This window comes from Thermoascus crustaceus (assembly GCF_041956765.1).
Source record: "Thermoascus crustaceus strain CBS 181.67 unplaced genomic scaffold VTN00scaffold_5, whole genome shotgun sequence".
Taxonomy (NCBI): domain Eukaryota; kingdom Fungi; phylum Ascomycota; class Eurotiomycetes; order Eurotiales; family Thermoascaceae; genus Thermoascus; species Thermoascus crustaceus.
Window position 1 is genome coordinate 990840 of NW_027192531.1, and position 16484 is coordinate 1007323.

Consider the following 16484-nt stretch of genomic DNA (forward strand, 5'->3'; position numbering starts at 1 on the left):
TTGTTTGGCCTTTTTGAATCGTTCATTTAGACAATAATATGTGGCTACTAACAAAAACAGCGGGGAACATAACTACTCAATTGACTGATATGACGTGTAGGAGACATATCTAAACGAAGGAAACGATTCTCATGAAAAACTGCAAAAGCGTCAATACAATAAGACAAAAACATGGACATGAAGCGAAGTTATACAGGACAAGCCACCCTCTCATCAAGCAATACATGACGGGGAATATGGACATGAGAATCAGTTAACGCCAGTTCGAATATTCATTAAGCAATCAATCCATCATCATGTGCAGCCACGTTTCCAGGTCATCCATCCCTTTTTTTCATCCATAATCCATTCCGTCATCGTCAGTCAGTCAGCTGAGAGTGCTGATATACTTTACCTTAGTATCATAAAAATGAGAAAGAGAGAAGTAAAAAGCAAAAGAAAAGGCAGCCACCATATTTGGACAATCAGAAAAAACATTATTTGCATCGAGTAGACAGACATTTCGCTGCGGGGTCATATATGACTCACATCATATCATATATTTGCGGGGGGAAACAATCGAAACCAGAAAGCAGGGAAGAGGGGGAGAGCAAAAGAGAAGAATCGTACAGTTTTTTTCTGTCATAGAGGCTTGGAAGATATGAAGATGGATTGAATGAGCTTAAGTGAACTCGACACTGTGCTGTCTTGCCTGGCGCGCTGACGCTCTCTCGGCCCGCCTCCTTCTTCGGTTACTCGCATAGTCGCCGCTAGCTTCGGTGCCAGTGTAAGTTCCAGGAGAGGTGATGCTCCCAGGTCCGTACGTGGAAGGAACAGGCGGCGGGGCGAGGTTGCTTGGGTTGGGAGGACCAGCAGCAGATGGAGGGATACTGCCCGGAGGAGCAGGAGAGGTAGCAGGGCCATGAGCTGGAGGAGCTGGAGGCGCACCGGCAGCGGCCTGCTGTTGCCGCGCAATCTCTTCTGCCTGCCGACGTTCCATTTCCTCAACGCGACGCCAACGGTCAGAGCCGCCCTCATTGCCAGACAGAGAGCTTACGCTAGTATTGCGGCGGCGGGCACTCCTTCTCTCCCTCTCTCTGCGCCTCGCCTCACGGTTGGCGGCAGCCTCTTCGTCTGTCAAACGCCTGAGAGTAACATGTCTGCCGTCGTTGTGCATTCTGACCTTGACAGATACCGGTGGTGATACGACGTTCTCATCGCGTCGTCTGCTGCTGCTGCTGCGACGACGACGGCGGCTAACATATGAGCTCCCCGCCGTCGATGCTGCGGCGCCAGCAGCCGCCCCTGGAGGGATTGGGGCTAGGTCGCCAGTAACCGCACCATCAGAAGCACGACGCTGATGTGTATCTCTACCAGCGTAGACGTCGGAGACTGGTGGGTCACGATGTGCTGGAGGGGTAGGAGGAATATCTGCAGGAGGCCGATGAACCGCTCCTGAAGCGACAGGCTCACCTGATGACAGAGATTCGCCGTGAGATGTGTCATAGGTCCGAGTCACGTCGGTGGAAGTTATCTCGGTCCCTGTATAGGAGCTTGCTCTCCGTGATTTCCGGGGAGAGTATCCATCTCCCGAGTATTTTCGTTTACTATTTTGTCTGGCGATTTGTTCCTCTTCGGATTCTTGACGACGTATCTCGTCCACTCGTTGTTCTTCCCTTTCCCTACGACCCTTGAAAAGGCCTCTGATAGCTCCAAAAACACCAGCCCCAAGGATCCCATCTCGAGCGCCATGGTCACGTCTGTCATCGGTATTGGTAAAGTAGCTGCTAGGAGTATAATCCATGGAATCGCGACTCGATGGCCTACTTGGGGGTCGATTAAGGGGTTGGTGATGACTCGATCCAGGTCGTCCTTCTTCAGGTCGTCCTTCTTCGGCCCGGCTAAGCGTCTCTTCAGTAATGCTATCACTCCGTGTATGCGCTGGCCGATAACGCCCAGATTCGGTGTCGCTCTCTCGTTCTCGCCTTCTCTCAAAGAGTTTCTTCACAAGGAAGATGGCACCACCAATCGCACATATTTCAAGTAGCTTCTTTTTCCAACCGCCTCGTCGAGAGACCTCCGTATATTTTTCATCTGTGTAGGACGAGTCGTTATAGATTCGACTTCTGCTTGCGCTGCGTGAGCGGCGTCGGAAGAGCTTTGCCAGTCCAGCGCCTGCAGCTCCTGCAGCAGCCAGTCGGCCAACGTTGGCGTGATGACTATCCTCGACGACCGATGGCCCTGAAATGTAGCTCCCGCGGCTATCGTAATCGGAATTGAAACGACGCTCATCAGGATCGTACAGATAAGACAAGACGAAGAGCGCGACTAGCAGTATAAAAGCACCAACCGCGTACAGTATGAACAGCGACTTTGGCGAACCATACAGAGTAAGACCTAATGGGATCTGAACAAGACCCAGAATAGCTAAGGTGCGACCTAGCCATCGATGTATCTGGCGCGAGTTAGCCCGTTTGATCCATAAGTTAGATGCCGACCAGCTTACCATTAATTTCAGTGGAACATGAAACCTCTTCCTTCCATTTTCCGTTTTATGGACAAGCCATCCCCAGAGCACTTGGAAAATCACCATAACATAGATGGCTAATCCAATTCCATGATGCGGGTTTGTCAAGCTTCGGTTCGGACCGACCGCAAACCAACCAAGCAAAAATACGACAGTCGTCAAAAACAATGTCAGGACCTGGAGCCATACATGTATCTTGAACGCCCAGTACCGGTCCCATTGCGAGTAAAATCGGATTATCAGGATGGACGTAGGAACAAATCCTAGAAATACGATGGTCGCTATGACACCGTGGGCTCTGATCAGGGGATGGTAGCCAGCCATCTCTCGAAATCGATTACCCATCCCTGAGTCGCATCAGTATACACTAATAAATAGTAAATGGCGTATGCACAAACCATTATAGCGCATCGTATCGAAATTGAGCCCCATCAGATTGGGCAGAAGGAAGGTATTGCGCTGCGTGTCCCACGTTCCGTCTCCAACAAACAATGTATCCGACGAATAGGTACTGCTCCCCGGTGGGGTGAGCTCTGGATTGGGCGACATAATTCCGTCCTGAAGCTGTCCCGTATACTCAGGTTATCCTCTCAATCAATAGTTTCGTGATGAGGAACGCTGATGTCAGTGGAGGAGATCTCTCAAGATCCCCCACTTCGAAGAATGCACCATGCGATGATTAGATAGGCGATTGGTATCTTTGTAGACCTCGACGAGAAATGCAATGGAGGATCTTAACACAATTGAAGACTGTGCAGGCTGTATGTTATCGCAAGTGCCGGTATCTGACTCGTGCGAGGCGCCGAGGCAGATATAGAAGCGGGGAAAAGAAGGTGACAGGAATGCGGTGGGGAGAAGCAGGAATCAGTACAGGTAAACGAAAGAAACGTAAGCACTGCAACAGAGCAAGGATACAGGATCCGAGAGATGAACAACAAGACGTGCGTATGCTGCGACGGAGGACAGGTCGTCTGTGAGACCCGAGCGGCTGAGGCGACGACGACAACGGTTTGCTGTTTGGGGTTTAGGGCGACAACGCATATCCAGGACAACGAGCCGCTTACTAAGCGACAGACTCTTTTCTGCCTGAGGCTGCAAACCTCCCCGCGGCCTCGACCGCGACCTTACTCCGCGTGCCGTTATCTAATCTAATCAGTTGCGTGACGGCCTGTCCGGCTGACGACCACGACGCTGGAGGCCTGCCATGATACTTTCACCACAAAGCGACTTTAAGACTCCACGATACCCTTTTTCTTTTGCCAATTTTCGCGTTTATTTGAGAGCCTACAATCAAGGGACGATAGCGTTGCAATGTGGTCCCAAACCGAGATCTTTGTCAGGGCCCTCTCGCGGTACGCACAACTTCCCCTTTCGACATGTCTGATACAGCCCACTGATGACTGCTAACGAACCTATACAGCGTCCTAGGTTGGATATAGTGTGTGAATACAATATAACTCACAAGAGACGCGTATATTTACTGACTGTCCCATTCAAGTATGCTCTGCTGGTCCGCATCCTTCTATCCCCAACCTATCTACAACTTCCGGCGTCGCTCGACCGCCGGCCTGGCTATTGATTTCCCGACGATCAACGTTCTTGGATTTGTTTGCTATACAGTGTATACTGCTGCCTTCCTCTACTCCCCGTTGATTCGCAGGCAATATGCTGCCCGTCATCCAGTTTCTCAAGAGCCTAGCGTGCGCTTTAATGACCTGGCCTTTGCCGCTCATGCCATGGTCCTAAGCACCATCGTCTACACGCAGTTCTGGCCTAAGATTTGGGGATTCAAGGTCTCGAGATATCAGCGCGTCAGCAGGCCTGTTGCGGGTCTGTTTTGGGGGTCGTTGCTGGCCATTGCCATCGTCGTCTTGATTGTCCTCATAAAGAGCCCTAATGGAGGATACGACCCGTCATCTTGGGCATGGATCGATGTCGTAAGTTGCTACTGCACAGCGGAAGCTGACGAGCGTGGCATGGAAATTATTTCTAACTCGACGCAACAGCTCTACGCCATGTCCTACGTCAAGCTTATCATTACCGTCGTCAAATATGTCCCTCAGGCGTGGGTCAACTACAAGCGCAAGTCTACCGTGGGCTGGAGCATCCAGCAGGTCTTGCTCGACTTGACTGGCGGTATCCTGTCGATTGCGCAGCTGATCCTCGACGCCAGCTTCGACGACGACTGGAGCGGCGTAACCGGTAATCCGGTCAAGTTTCTCCTAGGGAATGTCACCATACTTTTTGACGTGCTTTTTGTCGTGCAGCACTATATTCTATATCGGGAAGCTCGTTCTGAAAACAAGGATAACGGGCAGCTACCAACTGTTAACACGCCACTCCTGTCTAGTTCTGCAGCTCGCCAAAGATAGAGCTTCAGCATGGACCCGGTATGCTAAAATGGTATCCCCTGATAGATAGAAGGATATAGAGATAGATCTATTCTAGACTCAAGGACTTTGTAGTGGCTAACAAATTTGAGAATGAGGATCATACTGTGCGCAGGCTTCAAGCCTACGACTGGTTCTAAAAGCACAATAGTATGTCAAGAATGGTATGTGTTATAAAAGATCGACTGAATCTGTTGAGGAAAATAGGCCTATATCATACCTTTTGCAGCATTTATGAATGAGGAATCAGACTGAGACACGTCTTCAACTCCGCCCATGCTTTTGGTGGGCAGGGCTTTGCTTCTCTGATTCTCAAGCCGGCAGGCTCACCAGATATTGGTAGTATCGATAATTATCTCATTGTCGCACCTCCTCCAAAAGCGAGGATCGAACTTGGGATGTTGGGTCCGGTGAGGGAAGGCCAGTGGCTCATAGCTGGCTGCTCATACCGCTACACTATTGTACCGAGTTCTGCTTGCTGGGTTCTGGCGATTAGTATAGCCGAGGGTACCTGGCTGCCTGGGGGAAGGGGGGGGGGGGGGGGTGGGGGAGGCAAGCACAGGAGACTACGTATTTCCTCCTCACATGTCTAAGTGAACATACTAAGATTGTGCTGGTTTTAATAGTCAGTCCGTTAATGTGCCGAACCAAAGTAGATATGAAATCATACAAATGGGTTCCAGTAAGTTCGGGTTGCCCTACATTGCATACAATATCACAAAGTGGAACGGACAATTTAAAGGACCCTGTCACTTGAAGGTGGAAAGATGTACGATGATCTCATGGGCGTTATGTTCCTGATACAGGATTGAGCAATTCAAATTACTAAGGATAAGCGTAATTCCAAGCTTGTCTGTGCTTGGACGTTCTTTTAAAGAGGGTAGTCCCCGTATCTATCTACAGTGCGAAACGAGGCGGAAGAGTAGTCATAATCTGAAAGCTATACTATAAATTCCCAAGTCGTGTTCAAGCTATATCAATATCTCTAGCTTTAGAACGCTTCAGCACTTCCAAGGTCGACTTAGAGACAAGTTCTTGTGTTGAACTAAAAAGGCAGCGCTACCAACTTGTTCTTGCAGGATTCCGACCTTATACTCCAGCATCTCACGTCCAGGAAGTCTCCTGTTGGAAACATAGAAGTCTCAGCCCCTAGAAACTGTACCTGTGTAGCTACCTAGTTCGAACTTTTGAATTGGATAAACAGACGGTGCATTATTTAAAGAAGTGATTGTCAGAAGGATAGCACTATGTGCTATGTACCTACATAGTAGTAAGTTGTATGTTGACGATTTACAATTCCACGTCATACGATCATTCATCGAGGAACCTATGACACATACGGGACAATGACCTTCTCTTTGGGTAAAGTAGACCCAATGGATTGCACGGCTTGTGAATAAGTAGTTAGTTACTATCATTGCCCTGGTGTTTCCATTAGAGCGCGTGGGGCGCCTCTGATAACAATATCTGGGGCCACGTTTGGATCTGAGGTCGATAAGATTTCCCCTGCACACTACCTACTTAGTACCTAGGTACCAAGGTATCCGGTCAAACGTTCAAGCGACACCGCTTTTTTGCAGAGGAAGACGCGCGGGATACTCACAGAAAATGCCACCCAGCATTGCAGGTAACCCATTGATGTGACTGCAGCGACGATCTCAAGGTTAAAGAGCGCTCTTTGAAGTCGATCTGGTTGGACGGATCGTATATGTCGGCCAAGCCCTTTACCAGATCGGGGCAAGGACAGTCAGCCATGGCGGGGCATGGGAGGCCTAAAACCGTCGCCCACAGTCTGCACATAAGCCCCTCCAGACGGTGAACAGAGACAGCGTCTCGCTGTCCATCCATCGTGCACTTGGCTATCTCTTTTCTTCTGCGTCTTGACGTTCCTATGATCTCCCGATCCGGTCCGCTTTATGCTCAATTGTTCAGCCGCTGAGCTGTGCTGCCTGGGGGTAGGGTACCTAACTTTGATCATGACTCCTTTGCCGTTCACAAAATGGACCAGTTCTGTCCGTGTCATCCGGATGAGTCTTCCGTCCGCCGGGAAGAAGAGCGGCTGACATGTTTTGGCCTCCCTGGATTCGCTACCGACAGAAACAACGGTCGAGTGAACGGGATCATGTCTGTTTTCCCCGGACCATGGAGGTTGCTTGTCCGGTCCCCTCCGGCTTTTCTACCTCCACACGTTGCAACGTAACATGTTTATTTCGACAGCTGTTCTTCCAACGCATTTAGGGCTGAAACTTATCTGCATCCATCGGGCGGTCCTGAATGCGTGGTCATTTAGATACTTAACTGCATTTGTCTCTCCGACCTCAGCGATGATATCATGTCTGACGTGCTAGCTTGTTGACCAAAGCCTCTCATTAGCCTTGATATACAATTTATTCTGGACAGTGGAGCTCTCGATTCACCTGATAAGAATGTTCTGATCATTCCATTGGCTGCAAAGCAGTCGCATTCAGCCATGCTATCCCGCAGGACATCACGTCCTTCGTCAGCTCTACGCTAGGTCCGACGGGACTCAAGGTAGATACGATCGTCGGATATGACCTGAAGTCCCCTTAATGTGTGGAAACAAGATAATTTCCTTAGTGGGAAATCAATGCGAAAGCGATGTCTGTTCGGACTTGTTTGGCCTTTCGGGGCCTTTACGACATTGTGAGCTTGACAGGCAGTTGGCATAGGATGAAGCAACCGTCCGTGAACCGTCGAATATCTCCGGTCCTGGCTGAGAAGTTTCCTTTTTAAAAGGTCACAGTGGATGTGTTCATACAGATTGTCTTGAACGAGTCCCGGGGACTTCAAGAGCGTTTCAATGCTACAGTACCACCGAGCATGCTCGACATTAGTGACGGAGAAGGCTGTGTTTATGTATATATGGGTATTACACCAGAAATGCTGTTAGTGTTTTGGATGGGAGGCAAGCATTATGCAGTATTTATAGCATAAGTAAATCTGTGTCTCCGCGATTCGCCCATGGGGCTGATATTCACAGCTTCACATATAGTACCTATATTCTCAGGTCGAGAACGTTGAATTCTTTCCGTAGCGAGCGTTTGTCTGCAGAAGACTACATTGTCAATGGTTTGAGCATCAATTGCAGAAATTGGCAGAGATCATCAGCAAGCTCACCATAACAGGAGATAACGGTACCATGAGGCAGTACCTGAAACATGAACCAGTCATCTCTCCGGGAGATGGATGTGGAGTCAATCAGCCCAAAAATGTCAAACACAGCCGCATCTGACCTTGCGGATGGGCGGTCCCCAGGACCTGGGGCTGGGAGCTGTAAGTCCCGATAAAGGACTAAGCCTTACGAAGGGCCCAGTTCTCCCCTGTCATTCGTCCATCAGTTGACAGCCCCTCTACCCACCAACTGGATCCTGACATAGCCATTCTTATCCCCTCGAGGACTATATAGCAGACTAAAGTGACGTCCTTCTCGATATCCTTTCTGCCATCAACTTCAACCACTTACACAGTCCATTTCACTCTGATACGCCTCTGCATCATCAGTTCCTTGGAACTTTACTCTTGCACCGTCGTTCGATGCATATACTATTCTTACTTCATTGCCAACGTTACGACAACAGTTTCACTCGTCTACATCTCCTTTCTGGCAGTCTCAATTTCAGAATCACATATCAAAATGTCGCATTTCTTCTCATACGAGGCTGAGAGAGCCTTCGAACGCGACCACGAGAATTCCGCAAATATTCTTTTTCCTGCAACATCTCAGCAACCTTTCACGCCTGTTACGATTCCTCTTACGAATGACCTGATCAGTTCCTATGACTCTCCCGGAAGCTATATTCCCACTACCCACTGGATGTCGCTTCCAATATACCCCGATCCCATCTCAAGCAGTTATCCCACATCATCACCGCCATCATTCCACGACCTACTGCCAGAGACGCCACTTGTTGGCAATACCTCTCCGCCAGTCGGATTCCTCAATCCCGACAACCCCCAGATCGCTACCTCGTGCTCGTCACGGTCTTGCTCCCCAAACCCAAGCGACCTTACAAATTATGGCTTACAAAACCCCGATGGGACCTGGCGCTGTGCCTATCCAGGTTGCTCGTCGCACGCAGTCTTCACACGGGGCTGTGATCTCCGCAAACACTACAACCGGCACAGCAAGCATCTCTTCTGTCGCCACGAAGGTTGTCCGCAGGCGACCGAAGGTGGCTTCTCCAGCAAGAAAGACCGAGCACGGCACGAAGCAAAGCACAACCCCGGTGTTCTCTGCGAATGGGAAGGTTGTGGCCGCGTTTTTAGTCGGGTTGACAACATGAAAGATCATGTCCGGCGGATCCACAAGAAGCGCGCTTCACGTTGAGTTAGGGGTGGTGTTTCTTTTACTTCATACATTCTACGGTTTTGTTTAATTTTGGTATTAGTACCTTTAAATTTTTGGGCGCATTTGCGAAGGGGGGGGGGGAAACGCATATATCTGTGATGATATCTATGTCACGACTGTTACATACTAAGGTTTATTTATGAGTCACCACCCTAGGAGGTTGGAAATAAACTGTATCTTCTGAATTCACATTTTCAGTCACTGTCAGCACTCTCTCGCTCTCCCCGGGGACAGCAAGTACCCAAGGTAGAAGTTCCAATGTTCAGCTCGAGTCAACTATCGGAGACTTTGCAGGTCGTCGGCTTCCTAGCAGCCCAAAGCCGCATTAGTCAGTCCCCTGATCCTCCACCCATGTCGGGGGGGGGGGGGATCTGCGAACACTAACAAGCGCCGCTCCAAACCCCATGCTGCCTGTCCGCAAGATGCATCAGGGATCAATCCTTCTGGCGTCATGTGTCATTCTGCTAACGCCAGCGTACTTTACTCTTCGGGGATTCAAATAGCGAACCATCCGGGGCGTGGGTTCCGGCGATGGAGCCCTCCAAGTCCCTGTTTGCAGAATTAGAAAGGTGTTAGGGTGCGCGACAGCGCACAGCCCACACCACGTGGCAGGATTGGAATCCCTGCTGTTGTTTTTTGCTCATGACGGGCGTGCAGTTCAGCGGGCCTCCTAGGCTCCTCTCTCCCCCCTTTCGCGAACCCCGTACAGTTGGATACAGTAACGCATCTCCGTATCCGCTACTGAGGCTATGATAGGGGACCCTAAATGATGATGATGATGATGGGTCATGGGCGAGGTAGACTAGACGGAAGTTCAAGACCGTCGATGTCTAGCCAAACGCTCTCCACAGCCTCCACATGCCCTTAGCTATCTAGGGATGCTATCAGCCTGTGGGCCGTTTTTGCAACCGCACGTTGTCTAAATCTATTTTCATTGCGTTTTCAAAGTATATTGCTTTAGTTCATTCTAATCTGCACAATGCGGCTCAACAAAAATTAGCTGGGTGTGATCGTCTCATTGAACCTGAGGCTCAACCCAACGATCAGTAGACGGTTCGCTTTTCTGACACAAACGATCGGTCTGGAGCGTCGCAAGAGGATGACTTGTTAATTGTTTACATAATGCACATTATCCACTACGGGAAGTCTGTGGAAGTGTAGCGGAAAGCAGAGTGAGATTCTAAAGTCTTCGAACGCCTCTTTTTCTTACTGCGTATTTAATATGCTATCATAATGTAGTATTCAACGCTACGGTGATGTTTATTCCTGCTGACTACAGCGGCCTTCGCTATTATTTGACTGCCAGTATAGCTATGTTTGGAAGTACGTTGGCGTCCATTTGAAGCACGGCTATCTGCTATCTAGGCATCTATGTACTGTAGATAGCCATTGTTAACCGAGCCTTGGCCATGACATGCTGTCATGGACAACATGTCGACAGTTACCAGATAGGTAGTAGTGAGGTAGTGACCTACTACTGTAGAGGCTTGGACACAAAGTTACTAACCTTTCCCGAAAGGGCCTCCAGTAGTTATTGTTATTTTCTGCAAGTCTACGACGTCCTCTCCGAGTCTCCAAAGTTCCCAACAGTCGAAGACTATACCCCACTCTGAATGGCAATGTTGCAAGAAGGAAACCAATTCTTTTTTACGATGTAGCCAATCCCTGCGGACCTGCTCTGTGCGGAGCACTCTCCGTATGTATGCCGCATGGCGCATGCAGTCAAAACGCTCTAAGCCCTGGTTTAGAACCCATCCTTACTCCTTAGCAAAAAAGCTTGTATACCTCCACAGCCTACGAGGGGCCAGAGAAAGAGGCCCGGGGATGGAAGTTTGGCAACTTTCCTAAACCGAGCCAGCGAATTAGATAATTCTGGAAAAAAGCAACCCAAATTGCGTGGGAAAAGATAAGCCGCAGGGTTTTCGGTTCCACCGCTCCCGCTTCCCCTCCCCTAAAATCAGCCTCGCTTCACCCCCCCCCCCTGTGCCCTCTTTAGAAGCATCAGTTGGCTTGCCGATGACAGGCCCACGGGCTGACACGGGTCAGTACTCAAGCCAGACCCAGACCGAACCAGACCGAGCGCTGATCCTACCTAGTACCTACCCTACCCTACTGCCTCAAATGGGTATTACAGCTGTATCTTTTTGGCCCCCAACTTTCTCTTCTTACTCTGCGCTCCGCTCGGTCTGGTCTCTTGCTCAGTTCTGCTGCGTCCACTCCGCTGAGGCTCGGTCTCGGTGCATCGGTCTTTTTGATTGGCGATATTCCCGAATGCCAAAAATCCCACTTGTTTTTTTTTCCCAATAATCCCAGGAAAATCTGGGATTACAAATTAATTGACCCTCGACACTTCCACGTGTGTTGTACTGCTACGGATTATATGTTTCCGGTGTTTAAGTGTTAAGCTTTATTGAGTATGACGTCCGTTAGGAAGGTTGTACGTTAAGAGTAAGTGCTTAGGTAGGCGGGTAAATGATGAATGGAATTAGGTGCCTAACCCAACCTACCTAATTTCTGCATTATGTACCTGAAGCGTTGTACCGGAACAGAGTGCAAGTTATCTATGTGCAGTAGTGAGATTCGTATCCTCTTCATCAGTATGGAGTGAGGAGAGTATGAGATGCCCGTGTCTGTATCGGTTTGGTTGGTTCGGGGTTTGAAGCCGCGTCATGTCATCCATGCAGCTATCTAGGTAGCCGTGCTCCCGCCCCAACACCTACCCGTGTTGGTGCGTTGCAGCGGAACGTCCATTTTCGCCGCAACGTCCAATTTTGACTATTTTCATCAATTTTCTCAACATCTAGACTAATATTTAAATACATTAAATAGCCCATTAATATCTCCTAGATCCTGGCTATCTCCCTGAGTATTTTCAACGGTTTCCGATCGGTGTATAGTGGTGGGATTTGGCTTCGAAGGTTGACGTTTTCGGACACGGGAAATAATCTTCTTTTGTTCAACTTCAGCACGTTCAGCAATCTGACAATTTGCATCCTTAACTGTAGGGATTCTTCTGCGAGATCTCTGAGAGTTTGGAGCGCGTGCACGCTCTAGATGTTGAGAGATATCGCTTTGAAGTTGGGCTGTCAATTCGGCTGTTTGTATAGCACTTCGAAAGACCCGGTCAAGACGGCGTGTAAAGCCCTGGTCCAGGCTAGGGGTCTCATTGACAAACTTATCCAGCTTTTGGATACTCCGTCGCAGTGTACGAACTGTCTGAGGAGGAGAATTGGTTGAGATAGATTGAATTGATGGTGTTTCATCCTGTATAGCTAGGACTGGAGATGGAGACCTTGCATTGGCTAGAATGTCGAGTACTTTTGAAGGATTCCAGGGATATATCCCCCGATCAGAAAAGGCGCTTCGGATTGTACGTTGTTTGAATGTATACTGGCGAATTTGAGGAATATCACGAAGAAAGTCGCCCTTATCCATTGTCAAGACCCCCCACTGTATATTCTCGTTGTTTTTCTTGCGAAAATAGTGCTTTCAGGCCTGGAAGGGCTGACCATCAAGTGGCTGGACAAAATGGGTTGTATGCGGCACAAAGCAGAAGGGAATAATGTTGTATTTCTCACAATAATCCAGAAAATTATATGTGAGATGGGAGCCGTGGCCGTCCATAAGCAATAACCTTGCGTCGTTCTTAGAAACACGCTTTTCTGTATGCATATGGAAGTGCTTGAGCCAATCCAGCGCAATCTCATCTGTTGTATATCCTTTGGAAGCTGTAGCAATTCGATAATCCTCTGCTGAATCCGGAACTTGCTGATACCAGCGTTCTAGGTGATGTTCACCCTTGAAGATGAAGTACAGAGGAATAACAGTGCTATCGGCCGCAATACATTCAATGGCTGTCAAGGATTCGTTTGTATCGCTAGTTGCAATGTCTCGGGAGGCTCGTATAGGGTTGGAAGTGACAACTTTTTGAGATTTCCCCTGCCCTAATTGAAAGCCACTTTCGTCAAAGTTATAGATATTCTTTGGTGGAATCCGGGCTATATATGGCTCCAAGAGATCAAACCAATGTGTCAGAATACCAATATCTTTTGCCCCTAGTCGATCTTTCTCAATTGGCTTCTGTTTGATAAGATATAGGTCTTCAGGAAGGCGCTGAATAAACCGATATACTTAGGTTGTCCCTACACGCGGGGCCGGGTCCACCAAAGCATTTCTCTGTAGAATCTGGTTTGCGCAGCACTCAATCATCTTTGGCGTAGGTGGCGAATGCAGGGAATCAAGCTGTCAAATCCAGCGAATAATTGCCTTTTCTTGCTGGTCATCTAATGCCTTATTGCGTGCGATATTGGCGGTTTTTGGTGGCCGACCCTTGACGCGTTCGTGAAGCCGTCTGCGAGGCACGTCGAATTCTCGCGCCAACGCAGAGATATTTGGTTTTTTTTGACATGAAGCCTTTTTTAAAGCTTCCTGGATTCGGGATTCAATTTTATCTGGCGATTTTGGCATTGTGGTAGGGTATAAAATCGAGAAAATAGTCAAAATTGGACGTTGCGGTGAAAATGGACGTTCCGCTGCAACGCACCAACACAGGTAGGTGTTGGGGCGGGAGCACGGCTACTGTACTTAACAATGTCCCTGTCCTAAAGCAGTAATATCTGCGAATGAGAACTGCGTGGGGCATACATGATACCCGTACATAGAATCCAAGTTTTGATGAGCGGAGCTCAAGTAACGCTGAAACGACTGTTTCATCTTCCTAGATATCGATCTGATAGAATCGATAACTGCAGTGCTGCTCTTTTACTGTACCTGGATATCTAGTATGCTGTGTTAGAGCTACATCAGAGAGAGCGTCCGTCTGACGAATCCAAGCTTAGCATATCGGCATGCTCGCGTGTACGATACGTGCATCAAGTGCATGCCGTCGAATAGGCCTAGAACGTCGATATGGACAACAATATCCCGTGCAAAGAAACATAGGTACATAGGTCTATTCTACATAGAATATATACTTTATTGCCTTTTCCCACTCCATCGGCTATGTTCACTTTCAGTATCCGATACATTGACACCTTTATCATTAAGATAAAGTAAGATATCTTATATATCAGTGTCACTCCATAAACACGTCTATCAAAAGTCTGGTATGTGGTAAAAATGTATAATTGTCCTATATACCATATCAGTTCATCTAAGTCTGCCAGTTCGAGCAAAGAGGCGGATTTCGGATTTTCTTTCCCATGAGCCGTGTACTGTACGCTAATCGGGTGGACTCTGCATTTGTGTATCGAGGATGAGATGAGCAGTCAGATATTGTGAGGTGGAAAAGTGCCCGCTGCCTTCCAATCCTCGAAGAATTTGATTTCGAGTACCTAAGTCCCTAGTATGCTCAGTTTATGACAGGCCCGTCTGATTCTTTTTGATTAGAATTGAATCTATATACTTCATTTTATCGTCAACAACTGTGTCACATTCATTACAGGACTTGCGATCGAATGCGGAATGACATAATCATCGCAGCACTGCGCCGGAGAATTAGTAGGTATCACTACTTTATCGGTGTATTTATGTATTAATTTCTTTTTCACGACAGATGAGCATCATTATGAATTATTAACTAAACATGAACAAGGGCATGGAACGAACGGCCAGAGAATAGGTAACCCTCTCCCATTACTCTTTACAGCAGTACGGTATTAGATTATAACACCGGTTCCGTCCTCCGCTTTTCCTTGTCCAGCCGGCCAACCAGACACCCTCCCCTCGAGTGCCTCCCTCGTGGAAGAAACCAATAAACTACGTAGATATTAGATGAATGGGACCAACACCAACGGCAACAGCGATAGAAATAGCAGTAAAAAGAATGCAACCTCATGCGCGATTCGCCCGGTAGGCACCTGTATACCATAGGTATGATAAATAATGAATGCAATAGAAGCCAAGCCAACTACCCAGTTGAGCCCGATCGGCAGTGTCTCAAATAAAAATAAAAAGAAACAAAAATATTCAAGGCGTTCTTCACCCTCTAACTTAGGCAACGTCTCTACCGGCTAGTGGGCGGTAACATTCCACTGTCTGCAGGAAGACGGACAGAACCTGCCTATCATATGTTTAGTAGTATTCTGGAGGGATGGGATAGGTCAAGCCAAGACAAGAAAAGCCATGCGTTCATCGAATGGAATGGAGGCTGTAAATAGATAAGTACAGCTACCTCGAGAACTGGTGACCGTGGAAGGCCACCTACCTGCCTGCGTGCCTGTCTGTCTAAGCCATGTTTAATGTCTTTCTTCAAGTTCAGCCTTGCCAAGGAAACGAGAGTTTAATTAACTGGGCCTATGAGATTGTACAGCACGCTTGATACTGTTAGTCTGTGCTGTCTAGAGCTAACTGATGCCGAACCAATCACCTTTCTAGGAACAAGGGATGGAGGATACGAGCCGACTTAAAACGAAAACGGAAGTAGGAATACTGCCGGTTCTTGAAAATGGCGGTTATCTAATGGACCATGGTGCAGCCAGTTTGAAATGTTAGCGACAGGTTAAAGCACTGCGGTAGTTATCCGCTCTCATCACATGGAGGTTAATGATTATTGTTTGGCTTTGAAATCCGGGCTTTTACTCACAGGGCACCCAGGTAGGTGAAAGAGTAAGCGGCCTCTGTTCAACTCAGCTCAACAGCAACTAACTATCCATGCAGAAACAATAATCCCTGGAAGGTTAACCATAGACCGCACACACCCTTCACATCACACATAATATTACTGCCTTCAGCGTCGAGCATTACAGAGCTGTACCCCGAACTATTAGCTCCGAAACTCCGCGCAGGGAACTTGCTAGGTTAGGTAGCTAGCTGGGATCATCGCTCACTGGGATTATGTACTAGTCTTTTTTTTCTCCCCTGCTGTTCTCGCTCTGTACATGTGGTTTGTTTCCACATACCCCGGACTGAACTATCAAGTACCCAATGCAGAGCAGGTTCAGCCCTACGTACACTTGACTGGTACCCATGTAGGGCTGAACAGTTTCGCGTCATTTTTCTGCGGGGATGGATCACATTTGAACGTGCAGTGCAGTGCAGAATAAGCCCTAAGGACTTAGCTATGGTCCTAATGTCCCTATTGCTGACCGCCACGTGCGTTTGGATCGAACACAACGAGTGATGGTGCTCTGTTGCGATTGATTGATCTGTTACTGTTGCCGTGGTTGCGGTTGTATCAATGTATTCTGCTTGCTCGACACACGTTGCTTCTTCCCTATCG

At 48.3% G+C, this 16484-nt stretch overlaps 3 protein-coding genes across 3 annotated transcripts; 2 read left to right on the forward strand and 1 right to left on the reverse strand.

Annotated features, from left to right (window-relative positions):
* Window positions 1-661: 661 nt before the first annotated feature.
* Window positions 662-3055, reverse strand: VTN00DRAFT_7909 (uncharacterized protein; the record flags this gene model as incomplete). Its single annotated transcript, XM_069434704.1, has 3 exons — window positions 662-2434; window positions 2486-2853; window positions 2905-3055. 3 exons carry the CDS (start codon window positions 3053-3055, stop codon window positions 662-664), a joined length of 2292 nt encoding a protein of 763 aa, XP_069286175.1.
* Window positions 3056-3817: 762 nt separating this feature from the next.
* VTN00DRAFT_7910 (uncharacterized protein) lies at window positions 3818-4878 on the forward strand (the record flags this gene model as incomplete). Its single annotated transcript, XM_069434706.1, has 4 exons — window positions 3818-3858; window positions 3927-3944; window positions 4005-4443; window positions 4513-4878. 4 exons carry the CDS (start codon window positions 3818-3820, stop codon window positions 4876-4878), a joined length of 864 nt encoding a protein of 287 aa, XP_069286176.1.
* Window positions 4879-8551: 3673 nt separating this feature from the next.
* Window positions 8552-9244, forward strand: VTN00DRAFT_7911 (uncharacterized protein; the record flags this gene model as incomplete). Its single annotated transcript, XM_069434707.1, has 1 exon — window positions 8552-9244. One exon carries the CDS (start codon window positions 8552-8554, stop codon window positions 9242-9244), a length of 693 nt encoding a protein of 230 aa, XP_069286177.1.
* Window positions 9245-16484: the final 7240 nt, after the last annotated feature.